Source organism: Hemitrygon akajei, chromosome 8 (genome assembly GCF_048418815.1).
Source record: "Hemitrygon akajei chromosome 8, sHemAka1.3, whole genome shotgun sequence".
NCBI classification, from domain to species: Eukaryota; Metazoa; Chordata; class Chondrichthyes; order Myliobatiformes; family Dasyatidae; genus Hemitrygon; species Hemitrygon akajei.
The window spans coordinates 105,915,017-105,941,722 of NC_133131.1; the positions used below are offsets into that span (position 1 = coordinate 105,915,017).

The 26,706-nt window shown below is 42.9% G+C and overlaps 1 protein-coding gene across 10 annotated transcripts in view; it reads left to right on the forward strand.

Annotated features, from left to right (window-relative positions):
• LOC140732139 (tensin-3-like) overlaps positions 1 to 26,706 on the forward strand; it is a 434,552-nt gene that overhangs the window by 277,874 nt on the left and 129,972 nt on the right. For all 10 annotated transcript variants that reach the window (XR_012099994.1, XM_073054363.1, XM_073054356.1 and 7 more), the window contains 5 exons: positions 11,110 to 11,174; positions 12,786 to 12,869; positions 20,793 to 20,905; positions 22,788 to 22,848; positions 22,979 to 23,054. Coding sequence is in view for 9 of the 10 variants with exons in the window: in XM_073054363.1 (XP_072910464.1) it covers positions 11,110 to 11,174; positions 12,786 to 12,869; positions 20,793 to 20,905; positions 22,788 to 22,848; positions 22,979 to 23,054 (399 nt within the window). In the remaining variant the exon portion in view is untranslated. The remainder of the gene's footprint in view (positions 1 to 11,109; positions 11,175 to 12,785; positions 12,870 to 20,792; positions 20,906 to 22,787; positions 22,849 to 22,978; positions 23,055 to 26,706) is intronic.

A 26,706-nucleotide genomic window follows, 5' to 3' on the forward strand; every position in this document is an offset into this window, starting at 1 on the left:
CAGAAAGATTAACTTGTGTACTTTCCCAAGGGTCCAAATGAGCCTGTGTGGCTGCGGGTATTATTTTAGGAAAGTTGTTAACAAATAGTGTTAACGACTGAAGAATAATTTTGGTGTTTTACATATGCTCACCGTAAGACTCAGACGTTACAACTGACAAAGGTGGAGCTATTTATAGTTTGCTTTCCTGTTGCTACATCTGAGTCTCCTGGAAGCAAGATTTTCTTTTCACATTAACTCAATGCTCCTTTGTGTTCTTTCAGGGGAATAGTACCTGCATATTGCTGTTCCTAACTCTTGCAAATTACTGCATTTGCTGGATTATTGTCCCTGGGAATAGGAAGTCACCCACATAAAACTGAGGTGCTAAAGAATTCCATCTTTTGGAGGGTTGTGAATATTTTTAATTCTTCAACCCATCAGTGATTTTTCTTCAGGTTTGGAAAAGACTCGAGGAGTCTGGGAGCCAAGCTGGATAGTGGAGTTGCAGCTGAGATCAGAGCAGCTGTAATTTTATTGGATGGTGGAGCAGGCTTGAGAGGCCACGTGGCCTACTCTTGCTTCTCATGCTCCTTGGAAGATTATGATGCTTCATAGTTGAGCATCCTGAAGACACATCACTGTGCAGATTTAAACATGGGAAATGCTACTCATGGCAACATGGTGTGGGTTGTCTCGATGTCAAATACAGACCCAAGTTTTTCTCCCGGTTTTCAGGGAGGAAGAAGACAAAGAGGATATTTGTGCTTTTCCCAGATAGTTCTACATGACTGGTTGCCATCTGTCACTGATGTTACCTCACAGTGTAATGGAAACCTATGAAATGATGTTACCCATTTCTCTCTTTATTTTGCCGGTCTTTCAACCCCAGAACATATAGCTTTTTCAGTCGTCTTCTATCAGTTAATCCAGCTGCAGTGAAGGAAAATAAATAAATAAACAAACAAACAAACAAACAAATAAATAAATCAAAGTGGTGCAATGCACACAAAGTGCAGGAGGAACTCAGCAGGTCAGGCAGCATCTATGGAGATGAATCAACGGTCAATGTTTCAGGCTGAGACCCTTCATCAGGACTGGGGATCCTCAAGACCTTCACCTAAGTAATTCTAATGGTTCGTACCGTATACAACCTGAAATTTTTACTCTTCACGAAACAGGAAACTCCACTGCATCCATGATAGAAGCATCAGAACCCCGGAAGCTCCTCCTTCTCCCATTGCACAAGTGGCAGATTGATGCTCCCCTCCCACTTGCACCAGCAGAAGCACCGAGCCCCTCCCCACAACCTGCAAGCAACAGTAAAAGTGTCCCAAAGAGACCTTGATCTCGAGTCCATAACACAGCTCAGACAGCTTGGTCTGACAACCCATTGGTGTCTCAGGCAGGCTCACTCTTTCCATCAAGGGAGAGAGAGGTCTCCCCTGCAACAACGAAAGCGGAGACAGGCACCGCGCTGTTCTGATGTTACAATCTAATGCGTCGCTTCTCTGAGCCCCTCGACACAGGGACCGACAGGCTCTCATTCTCCATCAAAAGAGAGCGAGGGAGTGACCGAGTACAGAGGCCGATTTCCGACAGCAACGCACACCGATGCTGTCTCAATGTTTTACTCTCACACAGCGCCTCAGTGGGTGAGGAATCGGGTCATCTACAGGGTCGTTTGCGTGATTAGATAGCACTTCAAATGTTAGCAGCATCTTATTTACAAGCACCAGTGCAAATTAGACCTGAAGTACTCAAGCATTCTATACTGTTCAAAAGATCAAGATTGTGCTGATCTCAGTTCAAACCCCACACTTCTACTTGTCCTCCATAACATTTGATCCGTCTGTTGTTATCCATTTCAAGGCAACAAGGAATATGCCTTGAAATAAAAAGCCTATTTATTGCAATTGATCATACTGATTTATTGTATTGTCACACATCCTTTTACATGTACCGATATATAGCGAAAATTTTGTCTTGCATGCTGTTTATACAGATCAATTCATTATACACCATGAATGCAGAACAAGGTAAAACAATACCGGAATGAAGAAAAAAGTGTAACAGCTATAGAGAGGTGTAGTGTGGGTAGACAAGGCAAAAGATCATAATGAGGCATATTGTGAAGACACGTGTCAATACTTGCTTACCATTCAGTTGTCTAATAACAGTGCAATAGGAGCTGTTCTTGAGCCTGGTGATACATGCTTTCAAGCTTTTTTGTATCTTATCCCAATGGAAGAGATGAAGAGAGAATGCCTGGGATAGCTGGGGTCTTTGATTATGCTGGCTGCTTTATTGAGGCATCGAGAAGCATAGACAGAGCCCATGGATAGGAGGCTGGTTTCCCTGATGTGCTGCCCTGTGTCGTCGACAAATCTCTGCAGGTTCTTACGGCCAGACCAAGTTGTAATGCATCTGGATAGGATGCCTTCTGTGGTGCATTAATAAAAATTAGTAAGGATGGATGGGGACATGCTACATTTCTGTAGCCTCCTGAGGAAGTATAGGTATTGGTGAGCTTTCTCTGGGGCAGGTTATTGGTGATGTACTGTGATGTATTTATCTGTTATATCAGACCCCAGAGATTTCACAAAGGGTTAGGCTAGAAGGATAGCCTGTTCTAAATCATAACTTAATGATTGTATCATAGTTTAAAACCTTCTGAACCTAGAAGTTTCCATTTAATTATTCCTGCTCTTTATGTTAATTCTAGAAACATCACATGCTTATGCTTGTGTGCTCTAAGGGATGCACAGAATAAGTATTTCAATGAGGAGGAATATAATAATTAGTTTGTTATAAAGAGTTTTGTTGAACTTGTATGTTTAGAATCATACAGCACAGAAATGGTCTCTATAGCGACCTAGTCGGCATCACATGCAAAATGCCCATCCCATTTTATGTTCCCTGGATTGTCAACAATTCCACGCAGATTCCACCACCTAAACTACACACTTGCGGCAATTTACAGTGACCAATTAAGCCATCAACCCATGTGTCTTTGGTGTACTAGTGGAAACTGGAGTAGCTGGATGAAAACTGTGTAGCCTCAGGGAGTACAAACTCCACACAGACTATAGCATGGCAGGGTCCGAGTTGAACCAGATTTCTGGAATTGTGGGGCAGTTGTTCTATGCTCTGCATCATTGTACTGGTTAATTGGGACACGTTGGGACCAGTACTTTTTAACCCAATTAAATGGCTGTTCCTGTTTCCATTTCATGGAAATGGTTAAAAACATATAAAAAAGACAAATTACTGTTTAACCGAGTAACGTTATGTATATAAATGAAATACAGAACAGATTAGAACACTTCCAATACTACTACAGTACAATAAAATAGTGTATTAGATCCTCAAATAGTTATCGACTGAGGAAATCATCTGGTGTACACAGGCATGTTCTTTTGATTGACAGTGAATTAACAAGATCAGTGCAGACACCGACTGCAGATAATGGACTGCCTTCATGCAATGTTTTTGCTGATTGGATCCTTCAAAACTTCATCTTCATTGTACCATTGAAGATGATTGTCGATACCTTCAAATTCCCCATGGGTCTGAACATGCTGAAGTAGTAAAATCATTTCATTTTCGCTCATGGTCGTTTCTGGCATCTCCAAGCCTGAAACTGCACTGAGCAAAAAAATTCCGGATTGTCTTGCTACAAGCAAGAAAATCTGCAGATGTTGGAAGTCCAAGCAACACACACAAAATGCTGGAAGAACTCAGCAAACCAGGCAGCATCTATGGAAAAAAATTACAGTTGATGTTTCGGGCCGAGACCCTTCAGGGTTGACTGTACTCTTTTCTATAGATGCTGCCTGACCTGCTGAGTTTCTCCAGCATTTTGTCTGGATTGTCTTACTACTTATTTCTCACCAACTATCAGTGACAAAAAAAAAATCACTGCTTTTTGAACACGTTGATATACTTAAAAACTGTTTATTCTAAACATGGCATTGAATGGCCGCACACTACTGCTGTTAGTTAGAAACTGTTTAGCAACAGTCTCCTGTCCCAATTAAGCAGCGTAGTTTCCCAAATAAACAAAGAGAATCCAAGCTATTTTCTCAATTAGTTGTTGTTCTTTAAGAGTTGTCCCAAATAAGTGGTTACCCCAATTAACTTATAAACTAATTAACCAAAATCCACTGTTTTTTGATTTGCTGGTTGTGTGATGTAATCAAAATTTTAAAAATTCTTCACTCAAAAATTGGGTGTCATAAATTGTCTTAATCTAGTTGCTATTGTGTTTCTTTCCCCTCTCCTTGTCTGAACTATAGTGGCAGATATAATGGCCTTGCCAGATATGATATCCCTGAAACCAGATTAGACTTCAGCTGGGAGGAACCTATTCATAGAGTCTAACTAACCTGACCTTGTGCAAAATATGGGTCTTGGGTTATTTATCTGAGTCAACTTATGCTTCCTAATTATATTTACAGTTAAGCATTTCGGTGAACAGCTGCATGTCAGCAAAGTAAAGCTGTGTAATTTCAGTAAAAGTAATTATACGTCCGAAGGGTCATCAAAATGGAGCATTGCAATGCATTCAACCTGAAATGTTAACTGTCCATTTTCCTCCACAGTTACTGCCTGTCTCTCTGAGTTTTTCCATGTTCCTGTTCTATATTCCAACATCTGCGTCCAACCTGAAACGTTGCTTATAACTTTTACTCTTTCATTTCAGATTTTTGGTATTTGCAATATTTGATTTTCATACTTTCCCAAATGGTCCAATGTTGGTCAGGAACGTTTTTGAATAGTTGACTATACAGGAAGGTAATGCTGAAGGTTCAAAAACAGGAAACACGGCTAAGCTATATGTTTAGTTTAGAATTTTATATTCTAACGTTACATCGAAGACTATAGACAGTAGATTTTTATAGAAGTTAGAGAAAGGGCTTCCTTGCTTCTCTGGTAGAGACAAATATTTCTCAAAACATAGATATTCCCAATGTTCTTTATCGATCTGAAGCAATGCAAAAAGCATTGAAGAAATTTAGTGGGCAGGCATCATCTCTGGAGGGGAATGCACATTCGATGTTTCAGGTCAGATCCCAACATCTGCACTGGAAAGAGAGAAGGGAGATAGCCAGTCTCAGTTGTTTTCAAACCACAGTTAAGGAATGGAATAAAACATCAGCAATTATTCCTTCTTTTGTTTATAACTTTTGCTGGGAATAGAAATCAAAATGAATTGTTTAAAGAATGCCGTCTCAACTGTTGTGACATCAGTGTTCAAATGGCCCATAGAAACTCACTGTCATTTCCCTCATGAAGAATGGGCATTTGAGCTGGGTACAACTTGAATGATGACACTTAGAAGAGGATGGAAGTGAAATTAATCATATTCCATTCTTTGCTGTAAGCAAGCTAGTGTGGCGACCCACTTCCTAGCACACTCGAACCGGCTCACAAATAGCCAGCGTGCAGGCAGAAAGGCCAGGTCTGCAACAAAGGGAAAAAGCCTGCGGGGGTTTGTGAGTACGTGTCTCTTGGACCATCCGCGCCCGGGGAGGGCGGGATGAGGGAGGCTTTAGAGCAAGGCTGTGAAGTTCGAATAAACCATTCTTTGATTGCAGTTTACCGACTCCGTGTCGTTATTTTAGCGCTGCGTGTAGCACACCGCTACAATTGGTGACCCCGACGGTCCAAACGATTTTTGGACCGGAGATGACCGACGCCGCATTTGTTCAAGCGGTTTCGTTGAAACTGCCAAGCTTCTGGACGCTACAACCTCACCTATGGTTCCAGCAAGCAGAAGCCCAATTCCACGTTCGGCAGATAACCTCAGAGGACACCCGTTACTACTACGTGGTGAGCTCCCTCGACCAGGACACAGCGGCCCAGGTTGCGGAGTTCGTACAGTCTCCCCTGGCGGACGGCAAGTACACGGAATTCAAAGCCCTGCTCCTAAGGACTTTCGGACTCTCACGCCGCGAGCAGGCTGCCCGTTTACTGCACCTGGATGGCTTGGGAGACAGTCCTCCATCAGCTTTAATGAATGAGATGTTGTCTCTGGCTGACGGACAAAAACCCTGCCTCGTTTGAGCAGGCATTCCTAGAGCAGCTGCCCAAGGACATACGCCTGCTGCTGTCCAACGCAGATTTCAGCGAACGCCAAGAAGGTGAGTGGGGCGTCCATTGCACAGATCACCCGGCCACGCTCCCAGCTGCAAACCAGTCCAGGCCCGGCCGCAGAGCGCGCTAGCCCCAGAGGCAGGGATGGGGAGCTCAGCGAACAATGGTGTTTCTACCACCAACGGTGGGGCGCAGAAGCCCGCCGTTGTCGCCTGCCCTGCAAGTTCCCGGGAAACGCCAGGGTCAGCCTCTGCTGAAGGCTACGGCAGCTGGCCATCGGGATAGCCTCCTGTATGTGTGGGACCAGCGGTCGGGAGGCCGTTTTTTGATCGACACCGGTGCCGAGATCAGCGTCTTACCTCCGACGAGTTACGACACCCGCAGCAGGGCACCGGGTCCCCCCCGAGGGCCATGAACGGCAGCACAGTAAGGACCTACAGCATCTGTACAGTATGGCTACAGTTCAGCGCCAGCCGGTTCACGTGGGACTTCACACTGGCCGCCATAGCCCAACCGCTTCTGGGTGCGGATTTCTTGCGAGCTCACAGCCTACTGGTCGACCTGCCGAGGCAGAGACTGGTCCACACCGAGACCTTTCAGACGTTCTCCCTGGGTGCAGCCCAGTTGCCAGCCCCACACCTTGACTCCATCACGCTGTCCAACAACGACTTCACCAGGGTCCTGGCGGATTTCCCATCGGTTCTGGCACTGCAGTTCACGGCAGCCATGCCCAGACATGGCGTACAGCACCACATCCCGACCCAGGGACCACCCCTCCACGCCCGTGCTCAAAGGCTTCCCCCGGACAAGCTCCGACTGGCGAAGGAGGAGTTCAGGAGAATGGAGGAATTGGAGATCATCCGGCAGTCCGACAGCCCATGGGCCTCCCCCCTGCACATGGTGCCCAAAGCGACAGGGGGCTGGAGACCGTGCGGCGACTACCGCAGGCTGAACGAGGCTACCACACCGGACCGCTATCCTGTGCCGCACATTCAGGACTTTGCAGCAAACCTGCACGGCGCACGGATCTTCTCCAAGGTAGACCTCGTCCGAGGATACCATCAAATCCCGATGCATCCGGACGACGTCCCCAAAACGGCTCTCAATCACCCCCGTTCGGCCTTTTCGAGTTCCTCCGCATGCCGTTTGGCCTGAAGAATGCCGCACAGACGTTCCAGCAGTTAATGGACGCGGTGGGACACGACCTGGACTTCGCATTCATCTATTTGGACGACATCCTCATAGCCAGCAGCAGTCATCAGGAGCATCTGTCCCACCTCCGTCAACTCTATGCCCGGCTGAGTGACTACGGTCTAACAATCAACCCGGCCAAATGCCAGTTCGGGCTCGACACCATCGACTTCCTGGACCACAGGATTACTAAAGACGGGGCAACCCGTCTGCCCGCTAAGGTAGACGCAGTCCGCCATTTCCCCCGACCCACCACGGTCAAAGGCCTTCAGGAATTCGTAGGTATGGTCAATTTCTACCACCGCTTCCTCCCTTCAGCTGCCTGAATCATGCGCCCCCTGTTCACCCTGCTGTCCGGTCCGGGCAAGGACATCACCTGGGACGAGGAGTCCGCCGCCGCTTTCATTCAAACGAAGGATGCCTTGGCGAACGCCGCGATGCTAGTGCACCCCAGAATGGACGTCCCTACTGCCCTCACAGTGGACACATCTAACACAGCAGTCGGTGGGGTACTGGAGCAGCTCATCGCGGGCCGCTGGCAACCCCTGGCGTTTTTCAGCAAACACCTGCGGCCACCCGAGCTCAAATACAGTGCTTTTGACCGGGAACTGTTGCCGCTATACCTGGCAATCCGACATTTCAGGTACTTCTTAGAAGGTAGGCCCTTCACCGCGTTCACGGACCACAAACCGCTTACCTTTACGTTCACGAAGGTGTCCGATCCCTGGTCGTCCCGCCAGCAGCGTCATCTGTCCTACATCTCTGAATACATGACGGATGTCCGGCATGTCTCGGGAAAGGACAATGTCATGGCGGATGCGCTCTCTCGCCGTAACATTCACGCCCTTTCCCGAGGGGTAGACTTTGAGGCGCTGGCAGAGGCATAGCAGGCAGACGAGGAGATCCCGAGTTACCGGACCGCAGTCTCCGGTTTGCAGCTCCAGGACCTCCCCGTAGGCCCAGGTGAGAGGACCCTACTCTGTGACGTCGCCACCGGCCAGCCCCGTCCCATCGTCCCGGCACCTTGGCGGCGACGTGTTTTCGACTCCATTCATAACTTGGCGCACCCCTCCATCCGGACTACTGTCCGGATGGTCTCCAGCAGGTTCGTTTGGCACGGACTCCGCAAGCAGGTCAGTGAATGGGCCAGAACGTGCATGCACTGCCAAACAGCCAAGGTGCAGCGGCACACCAAAGCTCTGCCACAGCAGTTCCACCCCACCCACCGGCGTTTCGACCACATTCATGTGGATATCGTGGGCCCCCTGCCAGTGTCGCGAGGAGCGCGGCACCTCCTGACTATCGTGGACCGGTTCACCAGATGGCCAGAGGCGATCCCGCTCACCGACACCACCTCTGAATCTTGCGCCCGGGCACTGATCGCCACCTGGGTGTCCCGCTTTGGCGTACTGGCCCACATTACCTCCGACAGAGGCGCCCAGTTCACCTCCAGCCTGTGGTCAGCTATGGCCAGCCTTTTGGGGACACAGCTGCACCACACCACTGCCTACCACCCACAGTCGAATGGACTGGTGGAGCGTTTCCACCGTCACCTAAAGTCGGCTCTCATGGCCCGCCTGCGAGGAGCTAACTGGGCGGACGAGCTTCCCTGGGTCCTACTCGGCATCTGCACGACGCCCAAAGGCGATCTGCACGCCTCGTTGGTCGAGTTGGTGTACGGTGCACCCCTGGTCGTCCCCGGGGAGTTCATACCAGCCCCAAGGGGGCAAGAGGAAGAACCCGCAGCAGTCCTGGGCAGACTATGCGAGAGGCTCGGTGACCTGGCCCCCATACCCACTTCGCAGCATGGGCAGAACCTGACCTGCGTACCCAAAGACCTGCAGAACTGTAAGTTTGTGTTTGTACGAAGGGGCGGGCATCGGCTACCGCTACAGCGGCCCTACGAGGGGCCGTTCACGGTGCTCCGGAACAATGGGTCCACGTTCGTGCTGGACGTTGGGGGGAGAGAGGAGGTTTTCACGGTGGACCGACTCAAACCGGCCCATGTGGACCTGGCGCAACCGGTCGAGTTTCCGGCACCGCGGCGCAGAGGCCGACCTCCCAAACAGGGTCTGGCCCAGACTGTGGACATTGGGGGGTGTATAGCAGGTTCTGGGGGGAGGTTATGTGGCAACCCACTTACTAGCGCACTCGAACCGGCTCACAAATAGCCAGCGTGCAGGCAGAAAGGCCAGGTCTGCAACAAAGGGAAAAAGCCTGCGGGGGTTTGTGAGTACGTGTCTCTTGGACCATCCGCGCCCGGGGAGGGCGGGATGAGGGAGGCTTTAAAGCAAGGCTGTGAAGTTCGAATAAAACATTCTTTGATTGCAGTTTACCGACTCCGTGTCGTTATTTTAGCGCTGCGTGTAGCACACCGCTACACTAGTACAAAAGCTAAATCTACTTGCTGTGACATGGTTCTTCATTTGAGCTGGGAAAGAGTAAGGTTCAGAGAAAAGTCCAGTCTAATCTGTGCAAGTTATCAGTAATTGTTCTTTTTACTGTGCCTTATGAACTCACCTGTCCCACCCTGCACCACCATCAAAACTACAATAATGAAATGTCATGGAAGATGTAGCTGGACCTACTTTCTAATGGTCTTAAAGTAGTAGGCAAGTCAAGTCACTTTTTATTGTCATTTCAACCATAACTGCTGGTACAGTACACAGTAAAAATGAGACAATGTTTTTCAGGACCATGGTGTTACATGAAACAGTACAAAAACCTACACTGAACTACGTAAAAACAACACAGAAAAAAACTACACTAGACTACAGACCTACTCAGGACTGCAAGAAGTGCACAAAACAGTGTAGTCCTTACAATAAATAATAAGCAAGACAACAGGCACAGTAGAGGGAAGTAAGTTGGTGTCAGTCCAGACTCTGGGTACTGAGGAGTCTGTAGCTTGGGGGAAGAAACTGTTACATAGTCTGGTCGTGGGTGCCCAAATGCTTCGGTGCCTTTTCCCAGATGGCAGAAGGGAGAAGAGTTTGTATGAGGGGTGCGTGGGGTCCTTCATAATGCTGTTTGCTTTGCGGATGCAGCATGTGGTGTAAATGTCTGTAATGGCAGGAAGAGAGACCCCGATGATCTTCTCAGCTGACCTCACTATCCACTGCAGGGTCTTGCGATCTGAGATGGTGCAATTTCCAAACCAGGCAGTGATGCAGCTGCTCAGGATGCTCTCAATACAACCCCTGTAGAATGTGGTGAGGATGGGGGGGGGGGGGGGTGGTAGGAAGTGGACTTTTCTCAGCCTTCGCAGAAAGTAGAGACGCTGCTGGGCTTTCTTTGCTGTGGAGCTGGTGTTGAGGGACCAGCTGAGATTCTTCTATTAGTAGTTCTCGATAGTAGTTCATCTATTTGAATAAAACTTTGTGTTTTCATTACTATTTATATCAATTACTGTTTCAAGTTGCTCAGTTAAGTGAGCACTTTAATGTCAGTGTTACTTGTTTTAATATACTCCCAAGCTTAAAATGTCTCACTTATTCTATGTTACATAATTTTCTGCTATGGAGATCAGTTTAATTCTACTGGGAATTAAATACCTCATTTTAAGACAAATTAAATCCTTGAGCTTCACTTGACTGCCTGTCTATTGTGGTGGTGCTGACTGTGTTAATCATAGTCTTGCAGTAAAAAGCTCACTTGTATGATAAATACTTTCCAACCACAATTAATATCCCTCCTTTTCCTTGTGCACACTTTATCAATCTTGTAAACATCATTCATATGATGGATATCAGAAGCAGACAGTATGTTTTTACCTTTTGGCATCTTTTAGGTGCTAATCGGAAACTAAGTTTCACTCGTTTCACTTTTTTCTCTCACCAGGGAGGTAAAGGAAGAATAGGAGTGGTTATTTCATCATATATGCACTTCACCAATATTTCTGCAAGGTAATACCTGAAGTTGATTGATTCATTTGCTAAAGTTGGTCCTGTCAATGACCGTGAGGACTTCATTATTTTATTGTTGATTTGTCAAATTTATTCTTTCTCAATCTTTTTTATTAAGTTTCAAATTGATAAACATAACAAGGATAATAATACAAAGAGATCAGGATTACATTAATAACAGTTGACATATAACAAACATAAGCTTCCCAATCATTTAATAACTGAACATGAAATAGATTCAAAAAATTTTATACAGAGAGGAAAACGTCCTCCTAAACTAAAAAAAGCAAAAAAAAAACAAATCAAAGGCTGGGCTGCCATGTTTCATCGGTTAAAATCATTATTTGTCATGAACTCCGCTCCTCTATACACAAACAAAAAGTTATTGAGAAAGATTCGGAAAAGGTCTGCTTACATCATATGAAAATGTTGAATAAATGACCTCCAAGTTCTTCAAATTTAACCGAAGGATCAACAGTCCCACTCCTAATTTTTTCTAAGTTTAAACATGTTATAGTTTGGGAAAACCATTGAAATGTAGTAGGGGGATTAGAATCTTTCCATTTAAATAAAATGTATCTTCTGGCCATTAATGTAACAAATGCAATCAAGCGGCAAGCTGAAGGGGATAAATGACTAGAGACCATCACTGGTAATCTAAAAATTACAGTAATATTTGTAATTTATGTTGTAAATCAATACTTCTGAAATAATATCAAAAATGTCTTTCTGATATTTTTCCTAAAGAGGGCAAGACCAGAACATATGTGTCAAGGAAGCTACCTCAGAATTACATCTGTCACAGACAGGATTTATATGACAATAAAAACGAGCTAACTTATCCTTAGACATATAGGCCCTATGAACCACCTTAAATTGTATCAAAGTGTGTCTAGCACGCATTGAAGAAGTGTTAACTAGTTGGAGAATTTTCTCCCATTTCTCTATAGGTAAAGATACCTGAAGTCCTCTTTCCCATTCATTATTTAGTTTATCAGGTGTACCTAGACGTATTTGCGTAATCAGATCATAAATAATTGCTATTAAACTCTGATTTGTCAAATTTATTGCGCTGTTTTCCTTTCTCCTAGCTTTTTTTGAGTCTTGCCATCTTATAAAAAAAAAGTATGTTCCTTTTACTGCCTTAAAATGATCAATATTTACTGACATTGCCAGTATTTCTGCACCCTCTAAAATAAATATAAAAAATAAATTAAAATTTAAAAAAAGACGAAATACTGAGGTAACACATGGAAAGAAAGAATGAGTCAGCTTGGGTATCTTTTATTAGAACAGTTCTAATAAAAATTCATCTAACTGAAAAGTAAATATTCATTTCTCTCCTTATGTTGTTTGACTGCTGATAATTTCCAGTATTTATTGTTTCCATTATCTTCACTATTTTACTTTGCTATAAAATTTGAATCTTTCTCTTGCTGCCCAACAGATAGTTGCTAAGAAATATGGCAGTCAAGCATCTAACCTGATCCCACTTCATAATCTGTACAATTTTGAATTTGCATAACTTTCATTTTGATGTCAGAAAGGCTGTTCATCTGGGCTAGCTGTTGATGCTTAATGCTCACTCATTTAAGTTGTTTATCATTACAGTGCTGATCAAGCTCTCGACAGGTTTGCCATGAAGAAATTCTATGATGATAAAGTCTCTGCCTTAATGCAACCTTCACAAAAACGGTGAGTCAGGGAATTTGTCAAATTTGAATTCTCATTTGAGCTCAGGATATCATTGAAAAAGTGATTAACCAGCAGTATGAGCTAGTCCATTTTTAAGATATGTTGAAAATCAGTAATAGATGAAAAATAAAAATTAAGACTTGTTAGAAATCTGATAGTTGATTCCTGTTAGAAAAAATTGTGGCAGTAGAGGAAAGACTGAAGGATGTTATCCTGCATTCTTCCATCAACACCCCTGTTCACACCCTAGCATGATGCAATGTCAACCAGATGTGATAGTTTTTTACAAACGAGAAAATCTGCAGATGCTGGAAATCTAAGCAACACATACAAAATGCCAGAGGAATTCAGCAGGCCAGGCAGCATCTGTGGAAAAGAGCACAGTCAATGTTTCAGACCCAGACCCTTCACAGTCAACTGCACTCTTTTGCTAGTTTGGCTGAGATTATTCATGGAGCAAAAATGGGAATCAACTGTGGGATCAATAGCCTATCTGTGAAGTTTCATCTTGATATATTTTTAAATCAATAGTGTTTGTAAAGCTGTTTCTATTAGCATTTTTGAGCATGAATGAAATGCTGTATGATATTTTTGTATCAAGTGATTTTTAAGGTTTAGTATGTCATATATAGTATTTTAAAATATGCACTTGTGCTCGATGAAGTAAATAAGCAACCTTTTATTGATGAAGTATTTGATAATGTTTACTTTCCTTGGTAAAGGGCTCATTTATATATGCAAGGTTAATGGAGAGCTGTTAATGAATAAATCATTTCAGACCCAGCTGGAAAAAGGAAGTGAAATGTGCGAAACATTGCCATGACAAATACACATGAAAGTACACTGTACAGTTCTGTAAATACAGTTTTAAAAACCTTTTCAAAAATATAATATTTTCCTGTCACTAATATGCCAATTGCAGCAAAAGTGTACCTAGATTTGCAAATCTGCAATCACAATTCCATGCCTGGTACACCTGAAGGAAATTTTATTGCATTCTTAACTTTTTGTGTTACTGAAATATTTCACTAATTCTGTTACATGGAAGTGAAGTAATAATAATGTAGGATAATGACGTGGAAGTCATCTTTATTATAACTCTGGAAAATATGGATTTTTTTATGATCCCGCTTACTGGAGACTGGAATTTATTTCAGATCCCTGGTGTGCACATGCCCTTTGGGTAGAAATTTCAAGCTAATTTCACACAAGATTTATGCAGTCAGGAGAGATTAATGCCATTAAAACAGTCTGGATTGGAGCTTTGACTTGAGCCAAGCGTCTATGTGGCAGCAAGTCCCTCTTGAGTATTTACAACTGATCATCGCATTAATGTTGGTTGTACTGAAAATAATGCTCTGTTTTTGTCATTTAAGGATGAATCTTTAGCACCATCTGGGGAAAGGAAAATCCCATTTTGAATTGGCATCATAATTATTCTTAAACTAACCAAAGCTCTGTAATATATGGAGTAGCTACTTCAAAGGATAATTTGCCTTGGCAGTACATAAGAGAACAATACTCATAGCATTGTGATTTTCTTATGGAAAGTCTAACTCTTTGAACGTAATCATGCTTTTTCATACCAACATAAATCACAGAGATAATTTTGTTGATGCACATATGTTGAAACTTTATTTCTAATTTTAAACTGTGGGATAATAAAACATGTAATCTATTACTTAAAGTAACAAGATCAACTTCAGGTTCATACTTTGTAATTTAGAACAAATCATCTCTGTTGTGAGACCTCACTCCTTGAAAAATGTAAACACACATTGGCAAGAGACCAGACACAGAATGTTTTCTTCATTAAAGTGGAATACATCAGAAATTGACAATTATTTAGTAAGGACTATTAAGCTATCTACTACTCCATACTTAGGATTGCTGGCCCCAGTAAGATCTTGGCTACAGGCTTGCCTGAAGGCGCATGAGAAAAATCAGTCTCAGGAATGTCCGTCACTGACAGGGCGATCTTCATTGATGCTTTCCTGACTTCGAGCACAGAGGCAATGAAATGTTTTTTGACTGGAAAGTCCTGTTGGAGCTTAATTCAGGCTTTCTATTTCCAATAATCAAAAGTCCTTCAGGTAGCCATCAATTTCTGATTAACCCTCTTTTTAATTCAGTTGCTTTGCTTAATGATTTTAAGGATCTGTCAAAAAGATCTGTTGCTATATAGTATGTAAAACACAGACAGTCAAAGGTGTAAAATGTTGAAAGGGATTGCAGGAATTTCAAGGGCCTGTGAATACTTCAGGAATAGATATTCAAGGAGCAAATTTAAAAGTACATTGTGTTGTTGGAAATTACATGTGGGAGTAAGTATCTCTCTTCTACATGTGAACTGGCACAGTAATGGAGGGAGTTACTAAACTGGATCATTAGTATCCACTCTCGGTACACTGAATCTTTTGTGTGGTAAGTTCATTTTGGGTGATGACCAAGCAAAAATCTGTAATTTTTGGGGAATTTTATGACTTGTTAAGGAAAAAAAAGCTTCATTTGAGAGTATGTTTGTTAATTTTGGAAGTGCACTAAACAAATTAGTGACTCCAAAATTTGAAGTAACTTTTCAAATAAAACAGGTGTAAATGGTGTCTGTTCTAAGCAAATATTTTGTACAAATTTGAATTCTTAACTTCCTCTGCTTAAAATACTGAATTCTTAGCAGAACGAAACCTAAAACGCAAATTTATTGAATCTGAAAAATACCAGTATTGGACAAGAAAGTGCAAAACTTGATGGAGTAGATTACTTGCAGGTTAAAGGACTTCTGGCAAGTGGGAAGCTTCTAGAAAGACATTTCGAGAGTTCAGGATCTGCATATTCCAATTAGAGTGAAACACAAGGATGATGTGTAGGGAACCCTGGATGATGCATCATTGTGACGCTTGTGTCAAGAAAAGGCAGGAGTCACGTATCAGGTACAAGCAGTTGGGATCAGATGATTCCCTGTAATATAGGAGATGCTGGTGTATACTTTAGAAGAAAATCTGAAAGACAAAATGGGACGAGATAGATTTGGCAGAGAAAACTAAGGATAATCCAAAGAGATTTTATAAGTACATTAAGGGGAAAAGAGTAACTAGGGAGAGAGAAACGTGTCCCTCAAAGACAAAAGTGGACATCATTGTGTGAAGCCTTAGGAGAAAGCTGAGGTCCTCAGTGAGTATTTCTCCTCTGATTCAACTTCGGGGAAAAAAACCATGAAGACCAATGTTCCACTCGGTAGGTTAAGTTGCAAGGGATCATGAACGAGCTAGCTAATTCAATACAGAATTGGCTTGATGGTAAGATGCGAGGGAAATGGAAGATTGTTTCTTGAACTCATGTCCTGTAATGAATGGTGTTACCCATGCATTGGTGCTAGGCCCATAAATATTTGTCAACTATATCAATGACTTGGATGAGAGTGTACGAGCCATTGTTAGTAAGTTTGGAGATGACTCTAAAATAGGTAATGTCATTGAGAGTGAAAATGGTTATCAGGATTTTTAGAAGGATCTTGATCAGCTGGGTAAGTGGGCCGAAGAATGGCAAATGGAGTTTAATACAGATGTGCTGCCAGTGTTGCATTTTGGGAAGACAAATCAGGGTGGGACATTCACAGTTAACAATTATAGAAGATGTTATACAACAGAGCAAATTAGGAGAGCAAATACATAGCTCCCTGAAAGTTCCATCACAGGGAAAGTGAAAAAATCTTTGGGGGTTATAGTTGTACAAGGTGCTAGTGAAGCCACATGTGGAAAATTATGTTTAGTTTTGGTCGCACTGCTACAGGAAAGATGCCATTAAGCTGGAAACAGTGGAGAAGAGATTTGCAAGGATGTTACTAGGATTTGAGTGAGATGTTGAGCAGCCTGGGACATTTTCACTGGAGGGTAGGAGAATGCATGGTGATCTTACAGAGATGTATAAGACTATGAGGGTTATAGATAGGGTCAGTGTTCCCAGTCTTTTTCTTAGCTCTGGGGAATCAAGAACTAGAGAGCATAGATTTAATGAGGACCTAGCAGGCAACTTTCTCATCCAGAGAGAGATTAGTAATTGGAATGAACTTTCAGAGTAAGTGTTGTGGTGAGTTAAAAGGCACTTGAACTGGTTTGCAGATAAGAAAGGTTTGTAGGGATATGGACAAATGGTAGTAGCTTAGATGTAGATCTTGGCCAGCATAGACCGGTTGTGCTGAAAGGCCTATTTTCATGCAGTATGACTCGCTGATTTTAAGTGAAAGTCAGATATTCACTACAGATCTCTGTCTGAATGTGTGAGCTTTCATGCCGTAGAATAGAAAAAGATTGACTGCATAGAATCTAGTTGGTAAAATTTGACAATGATGGAGCATTCACTTACCCTGACCTGAGGTTGTACAAACAAATAAAAAGAAAGTTATAGCTAGTTCAGGAGGAATGCCTAACTATTTTTCCAGCTCCCATCAGCCAAAAGAAGAAAGCTTCTGAAATGCTCTTCTACTTCCTGAAGTAAGGCTTCCCTTCTACCATATTTGATGGAGCTTTCACATGTATTTCCTCCATTTTCTGCACATCTGCTCTGAACACTTTACCCCCACCCATCACTGCCTCCTAAATAGTCCTTCAAATCAATACAGTGATTCACCTGTATGTCTCCCCCCCCCCCCCGATCTACTGCATTTGTTGATTGTCAAGTGCATCCTTAAATGGGTAAAACCAAATGTGGACGTGGCAACTGTTCTGTCTTGTGCTCTGTCCATAATGGATGTCTTGACTTTCCAGCTGCAAGTCATTTTAACTCTCCTTCTCACTCACACACTTTCTGAACTTAGCTTTCCTCATTTCATCAGAATGTCCTAACACAAACTGGAAGAACTAACATCTCATATTGCACGAGTAACTAACAATCAATGGTATGAATATTGAATTTTCCAGTTTTGGCTACCCAGATCCTCCCATCCCATACGTGGCCCTTTCTTCCCTCTTTGTTCATCTCTCCCGTCCCCACATCCAACTGATTCCATTTGTCTCTCAGCTCCTCCCCAAATGGTTCTACCCATCAAAGCCGGTCTCCATTCTCCAAAGCCCTGCAATGTACCAGCAATCTGGCAGCCTTTCCGATTTTTCTCTGTCCTAATGCAGGCTCTTGATCCTAAACAGTGACTTAACACCTTTTGATCCCATAGACACTGCTTGTCCCACTGAGTGCTTCCAAAATTCTGTTTTTGTTCTAGATTCCTGCATTTGCAGTCTCTCTTTGTCTTCAGAGACTTGTGTACCAAAAATACATTACAAATGTCTACCTTCTGTAATTAGAAAGGACCTCCTCTCTCAGGGACTGCTGTGTGCACTGTCACACTGAAATATACTTTACACCTGCTTCCCTGGACTGTGCCATATCTCCTGAAGGCTTCTCAATTTAACAGATTCACCTTATGGCATGATTGGGCAAGGTTGGAGTGGAAGGTTTTGCTTGTTAATGCTTCGTGGTGCTCAGGCAGTGTGGTCCTGGCAAGTTCTGCTCAGCCAGCTCATCCAATATAGAATTTTGTAGAATGAAGTGTTACCAATGTAACCTGCCATGGGAGTTCATTTCAACTATCCTGACGTCAGCCTACATCTCACCACCCCAAGTGGATCTGAAGCTGGCATTGAAAGAGGCAACAGTCTTGAAACAGAATACTCTGAAGCCCTCTTCATTGTTGCTGGCAACTCTACCATATCAACTTCAGAGTGTGTTACTAAAATGCCACTTGCATGATTGCTGTCCCACCAGGGGTCCAAATACCCTTAACAATTGCTACGCTACCATCACCAAGCCACCCCTCCACGGACCCACTCTTGCTAAATCATACGACCAGGGTGTGCTTATGACAAATAGAAGCTGAAATCTGAGAACCCAGCACAGAAAGTCATGAGGAAGTGGAAGAGCCTCTACAGGACTGTTTTGAGTCAGTAGGCTGGTCCATGCTCAAAGATTCAGTGGGCAGGCTGAATGAGTCACCACTGTCACAGTCTTCATCAGCAAGTGTGTTGAGGTTGAGGACTGTGTATAATTGAGTAGTTGAGGACAATTCAGGTGTTTCAAAGTGGAAACAATGGATGAACCTTACTACAGTCTTGGACTGTGGTGTGCATTTTCAGGTGATCCTGACCTTTACAATAAATCAAGATATGACTTCTGTAAAGCTAACAGGGATGCCAAGATTCAATATCAGTCCAAGCTGGAATCCCAGAATTATGTTAAATTGTCAGTTGGGGCAGGGATTACATGCTATCATGGGCTACAAAACGAAGTCAGGAGGCTTCGCTGACAGCAGCACATCCTTTCTCAGTGAGCCTAATGTATTCTATGCATGCTTTGAACAGAAGGCGACTGGAATGTCACTATCCATCCTGACAACTTCCAGTGGACTTGACCCACAGTCAATGTTGTGCACAGATCAGCTGAGGGGGGTACTTGCAGACATTTTTAATCTACCCTGCTTCAATCTGAGTTCTCACCTGCTTTAAGAAGACCACCATCATCCCAGCACTTAAGAAACACAGGGCCTGGTGCCTTCATGACAACTACCTCGTGGCTCAGATGCTCACCATGATGAAGTGCTTTGAGAGGCTGGTCATGGCACATATCCATGGCCCTCCACTCATCGCTGGAGCACCTGGACAATAAAGACACCTACATTAAACTAGTGTTTGTTGACCACAGCTCTGCCCTGAATACCATAATTCCAAGCAAACTCATCTTCAAACTTCTGGACCTGTGACACAACACCTCTCTTTGCAACTGGATCCTTGACTTTATGACCAACAGACAACGATCAGTAAGGATATACATGATGTGCAGGGTTCGCCATGATAATCCTCAATGTTGCATCCTCAGTCCCTACTCTGCTCCCTTTACACTCAACACTGTGTGGCCAGTTTCTGCTCTAGCTCCATCTACAAGTTTGCAGATGATATCACCCTAGTTAGCTGTTTATAAAATAACAATGAATTGACGTACCCAAAGGAGATAGAGAGCCGAAAGATACGGTGTCATGATATCAGTCTGTCCCACAAAGACAGCAAAACAAGAAATCTGGTCACTGACTTCAGGAATGGGGGCAATGTACACATTCCCATTTAAGTCAATGATGCTGAGCTTGAGAGAGTCGAGAGCTTCAGGTTCATAGGCGTGAACATCACCAATATCCTGTCCTGACATAGCACGTCGACACCTTGGTCAAGAAAGCACACTGACCCCTCTACTTCCTCAGGAGGTTAAAGAAATTTGGCATGTTCTCTTTGAACCTCACCAGTTTTTATTGGTGCACCTTTGAAAGCATTCTATTGAGATGCATCACAGCTTCATGCAGCAGCTGCTCTGCCCATGACCACTAGAAACTGCAGAGAGTTGTGAATATAGCCCAGCACTTCATGGAAACCAGCCTCCCCTCCATGGACTCTGTTTACACTTCTCGTTGTCAGCATGATCAAAGACCTCAGCCAGCCTGGATATTCTCTTGTCTCCCATGTTCCAGATTGAAACCATGTACCATCAGATTCAAGGATAGCTTATATCCCACTGTTATAAAACTGTTGAACAGCCGCTTGGTATGATGAGATGAAATTTTGACCTCAAATCTACTTCACTACTTGCACCTTACTATCTGCAGTACACTTCCACTGTAACTAACACTTCATTCTGCATTCTATAATTGTTTTACATTGTATTATCTCATTGTTCTGTTGTAATGAATTGATCTGTAGAAATGGTATACAAGATGTTTTTCACTGTACCTCAGTATATATGACAATAATAAACTAATTTAGCAATTTAGTTCATTTACAGCACATTTCAACAGTTTGTTCATAACATCACTTTTAACAGTTGAAAGATTTAAGGAAGTAATAAATAACAAAGATCAGACTAACTTTATAATTTGTTTTTCTCATTTAGGTATGTCCATTTTTTTAACGGTCTGCTGTCTGGTTCGGTGAAAATGAACACCACTCCATTGTTCCTGCACTTTGTCATTCTGCATGGTATTCCCAGTTTTGACACTGGCGGAGGTAAGACTTTGAAATCAGCAAAGAATATAGAAAGTTAGTGTCTCAGTAGCAATCATTCGTAATTACCTCCTAATGTGTTCATAAACTGCAAAATTGCCTTGTTAAAAATGGCAGCCATGCTGTACTCTGGATGATGATTCTCAAACTGGTTTGCCTTGGAACCAGCTATAGAGGACTATTTGATGGCTTTTCAGGGGAGTGCATAGGGAAGATAAATATAAAGTGATCACACAGTGTCTGATCTTTTACAAAATTTCAAATGTTTTTAGAACTTGCAAACTGCAGATTCTGGAGCTAAATCTGCCATTTAGCCATCATTAAACTGAAAATTTAATTGATGGAACTAATGCTTCTGCAAAATGGAAAGCTAAATTATTGAACAATTTCTGTTTAGTATTAGGACAGAAAGGGTTTAGTGTAGTGGTCGCCAACCCGTTGATCTTTGAGACTTTCCCAGTAGATCCCGGAAAATAAAAAGTAAAATAAATACACAAATACTGTTGAGAAATTGTTTCTGGGTTGCGGGGTTTTAGTTCTGTTCTTTCTGCCCAGTGCGCATGTGTGTAGCTCCCCCACCACTTGCTGGTCCCCAACCTCCGGGCCGCAAGGAAATGAGTCAGCTGCACCTTTCCTCATTCCCTGTCACGCCACTGTTGAACTCATTACTCAAGCGCGCCAGGGATCACTGGTTGGCCTCAGGTGACTGGCCACTTCATGCGGCCGGCGAGAAGTGCTGTTGCTACCGGCCTGGAGTGTGGACAGATGGGTGCCACCTCTGAACCTGTTTAGCACACCAAATGTTCGTGGGGAACCCGGTGCTAAAATATTCACAGACGACCTAATTCAGGTTCAGGGTTTCGTAAGTAGCAGAGCAGCTACCTTGCTGCGATCTACTGAAACTAACTTTTGTCGGCCGATAGATCCTACAAGGGGGGCGGGCGGGCACCCTATCACACTCCTTGCTTGGTCGGTTGCTCTCTCCGGACTGTGACCACCGCGGCCCTGGTAAGGGAACAGACGCACCTGGCCAAGGCGGCGGGCGGGCAGGAGGCTGGAGCTCAGGCCCGTAGGCTGTCTAATGAGGCAATGAAGCTCTCAAAACTGCTTCGCTACCCTGAGTCCAAGCATTCTGCACTTAAATACAAACCCGCTGAGTTTTTTTCCAGCGTTAAAAACGTGAGCAAGCGGGACAGCAAGTAAGTGCTGAGAGCCACATAAAGTAAATTGCAGAATAGACTGGACATAAGAAACCTGCTTCGAGTATCACTGTATTCCGGTCGTGTTTAACACCCCCACCCCCTTTCCCCCGTCGGCCAGTCCGCAAGAATATTGTCAATATTAAACCGGTCCGTGGTGCAAAAAAAGGATGGTAACCCCTGGTGTTTATACATTATTTCTACTTCCGGGTTGCGGGGTTTTACTTCTGGTCTTTTCTGCCCCGGTGCGCATGCGTGTAACTAATCGATTTGGAATCAATCTTGCCATTCACCAAGGCCGAGGTAGGGGATCTTGGGCTTCAAAAGGTTGGTGGCCACTAGTTTAGAGGGATATGGGCCAAACTTAGGCAAAACACATCAGTTAAGATGGGCGTTTTGGTTGGAAAGCATGACTTAGACAGAAGAGTCTGTTTCATTTTGAAATACTCTGTAACTATTATCAGGGCTAAATTTTTGTGATAAAATAAACTCGATTTTATATACAATCAACCCTCTCTTTAACTTTCTTTTATGAGACTGATGTGAAGACCAGGTTTTATTATAGATCAATCAATAAAGATAACATGTACATAGCTGTTCAATTTTAGTATCTGATATGTATCAGAAACTCTATATTAAAAGTTTTAAAAGCCAAGAATTCTCACTTAATAATTGTTATTTTGCAGTTTGCCGCCCATTTTTAAAGATTTACCAAGCAATGCAACCAGTCTACACTTCAGGAATCTAGTAAGTTTTACTCTCATAATGTAAACCAGGTTTGACTAGTTTCACTTTGCATTTTCAGTACTTCTCACTGGGGGTTGGTGGAAGGAGGACAGAAATAAAACTTGTTCCATATTCTCTTCTTTTTATACAGCAATGTCGGGGCTGAAAATCAAAGCAGAATATGCATTTCAGTAGAGCCAGCACAACTTCTAAAAGGTGATATAATGGTGAGTTCACTGGGACCAATGATAATACTGATTTCACAGAAGTCAAGAGGAAATTATCTCAAAGTCCAGTTGATTGTCATATGCATACTTCAGTAGATATGTGCACAGCTCAATAAAAACCTACTTGCAGCAACATCACAGGCACCTAGTGTTATGGATGTGGTATTCACAAGAAAAAAAACATCTCAATCATAACTTGTACAGAGAAATCATATTACATTTTTGGAGGAGAAAAACAGGTTGAACTTTCTTTAAATTTGTATGGTAATTTCTTGTAACATTTATGCACACTCTTCTAAGACTGATTGATCTGCTTGACTTGGCCCCTGTTCTATCATTCTGGAAGATTGATCTTTTCCTTTGCTCCACTTTCCTGCACAATCCCTAACATCATTGATTTCCTTAATGTCCAAAAACTGTTGGTCTCTGCCTTGACTGTGTCAGTGGCAGAGTGTCCACTGGTTCGTCAGCAGATTCATTATCTTCCAGGTGAAGAGATCACTTCTCACCAATGTCCTGAAGAGCGAAACACTAGTTTTTAGATAGCAACCCTCTTCTTGTATTCAGGGGAAGTAATGATTCCATGCATATTCTGTCAGTCCCCCAAAAGAACTGTGTTTCTCTCAATGAGATCAGTTCCTATAAACTTCATAGTTTGTAAGCCCGGTCTGTTTAATTTTTGGTGTCTGTCAGTGTCCAATTTGTTTATTATACAAGGATCAGTGCTGCCTCCAAGTGCAAACAAGGAATTCAAGCTGTTACCGCCAGCCGTGAGCAATGTACCTAATGCTAATGTTAGTTTGATGCAAAATAAAGGTTTGCTTGTTAGTAGTATACATGGCTTTCTGGTCTGAAAACTGAAATACAATGTATTTATGATACAAAATGTTGGGTATACTCAATTGTGAGGTATCATTGTGGAGAGAGCACAGAGGCAATGGTGGATCTAGGAAACACAAAGACGCGAAAATCTGTAGACACTGGAAGTCTAAGCAGCACACATAAAATGCTGAAGGAACTCAGCAGGTCAGGCAGCATCCATGGAAAAGAGTAAACATTTGGCGTTCCCAGCCGGGACCCTTCATTAGGACTCTTCATCTGCCCTGATGAATGGTCTTGGCCTGAAACATCGACTGTTTACTCTGCTGAGTTCCTCCAGCAGTTTGTGTGTGGGTCTAGGAAGCAGTTACAGTTACCATTATACACAGTTAATGCATTCATTCTGAAATTATACTTTTAAAGAAATAACCAAGGTCATACAAGAAGTACTAGTTGTCACATACAGGAAAAGTGTGATGCAACTGGAGAGGGTGCAGAAATGATTCAAAGGGATATTCCCTGGAGTGGAGGGTATGAGTTATCAAGTGAGACTTAAAAGGCGAGGTCTGTTTTTCTTGGAGTGAAGGAGGCTAAGAGGTGATAGAGGTTTATGAAATTAAGAGTGGCATGGTTGGGAGAGATAGCCAGGATCTGTTTTACATGGTAGGAGTTTCACATGGTAGAAGCTGAGAACTGAGAGTGTAAGTTTAATGTGAGAGGAAGGAGGTTTAATGAGGAGGCGTTATGGGTGGAACTGAGAAATAAGAAATCACAAACAAGAGAAAATCTACAGATGCTGGAAATCCGAGCAACACACACAAAATGCTGGTGGAACTCAGAGAATGACCATGTTAATGGGGCTATATTACAGACCACCCAACAGTCCGAGGGATTTAGAGGAACAAATTTGTAAAGAGATCGCAAACTGTTGCAAGAATCTAAGGTTGTTATAGTAGGTGTTTTTAACTTTCCATATATTGACTGGGAATCCCATACTGTAAAAGGACTAGATGAGATAGAGTTTGTCAAATGTGTTCAGGAAAGTTTCCTAAATCAGTATATAGAAGTCCCAAAGAGAGAGCGTGCGATATTGGATCTGCTATTAAGGAATGAGACAGTGTAGGTGACAGAAGTTTGTGTAGGGGTTCATCCAGTGAACACAATGCCATTAGTTTCAAAGTAAATATGCAAAGAGATAGGTCTGGTCTGTGGTCTGTTGAGATTCTAAATTGGAGAAAGGCCAATTTTGATGTTTTCAGAAATGATCTGGCAGGTATGGATTGGGACAGGCTGTTTTCTGGCAACGGTGTACTTGGTAAGTGAGAGGCCTTCAGAAATGAAAATTTCAAAGTACAAAGCTTTACATGCCTGTTAGAATAAAAGATAAAGATAACAAATGTTGGAACCTTGATTTTCAAGAGATATTGAGGCACTGGTTAAGAGAAAAAAGGAGGTACATAGCAGTTATAGACAGGTAGGAAAAATGAGGTGCTTATGGAGTACAAAAAATGCAAAAGAACGCTTAAGAAGGAAATCAAGAGGGGTAAAATAAGGCATAAATTTGCTCTAGCAGACAAAGTGAAGAAGAATCCTAAGAGATTCTACAGGTATGTTAAGAGTAAAAGGATTGCAAGGGACAAAATTGGTCCTGTGGAAGAGCAGAATGTAATATATGTGTGGAACCAAAGGAGATGGGAGAGGTCTTTAATGAATCATTTGCATCTGTTTTTACTCAGGAGATAGATACAGAAGCTCTGCCTGGAGGCCTAGCTGCAGAGATTTGTGCTGGGTCTTTTCTTGTTTGTCATCTATATAATTGATCTGGATGTAAATGTGGTTAACTGGATCAGTAAATTTCTGGGTGACCCCAAGGCTGAAGGTGTAGTGGACAGTGAGGAAGGCTATCATGAGTGGCAGAAGGATTTGCATCAGCTGGAAAAATGGGTTGAAAATGCTGATGGAATTTAATGCAAATAAGTGTGAGGTTTTGCACTTTGCTGGGACCAACCAGGGTAGGACATACACAGTGAACAGTAGGGCACTGAGGAGTGTGGTAGAATAAAAGGATCTGGGAAGACAGGTCCATAATTTGTTGAAAGTGTTGTCACAGATAAATAGGGTTGTGAAGCAAGCTTTTGGCACATTGACTTTCAAAAATCAATGTATTCAGTACAAGACATGTTGAAGTTGTGTAAGACATTGGTGAGACCTAATTTGGTGTATTGTGTGCATCTACTTGCAGCAAGGTTGAAAGAGTACAGAGAAAATTTACGAGGATGTTGCCTGGTCTGGAGGACCTGAGTTATGAGGAAAGAGTGAATAGGTTAGGACTGTATTCTTTAGAACAGAAGTTTGAGAGGAGATGTGATAGAGGTATACAAAATTATGAGGGGTATAGATAAGGTAAATGCAAGCAAGCTTTTTCCACTGAGATTGGGTGGACCTACGACCAGAGGTCATGGGTTAAGGGCAAAAGGTGAGAAGTTGAATTGAATTGATTTTTATTACTTACATCCTTCATATACATGAGGAGTAAAAATCTTTACATTACGTCTCCATCGAAAGTGCAATTTATAATAAATAGTATGTACAACAGGACAGTCAGTATAACATAGAAATACAGTTGTGTCAGCATGAGTTAAGCAGCCTGATGGATTGGTGGAAGAAGCTGTCCCAGAGCTTGTTGGTCCTGGCTTTTATGCTACAGTACCATTTCCTGGATGGTAGCAGCTGGAACAGTTTGTGGTTGGGGTGACCTGGGTCCCCATTGATCTTTCTGTCCCTTTTTACACAGCTGTCTTTGTAGATCTCCTGAATAGTGAGAAGTTCACAT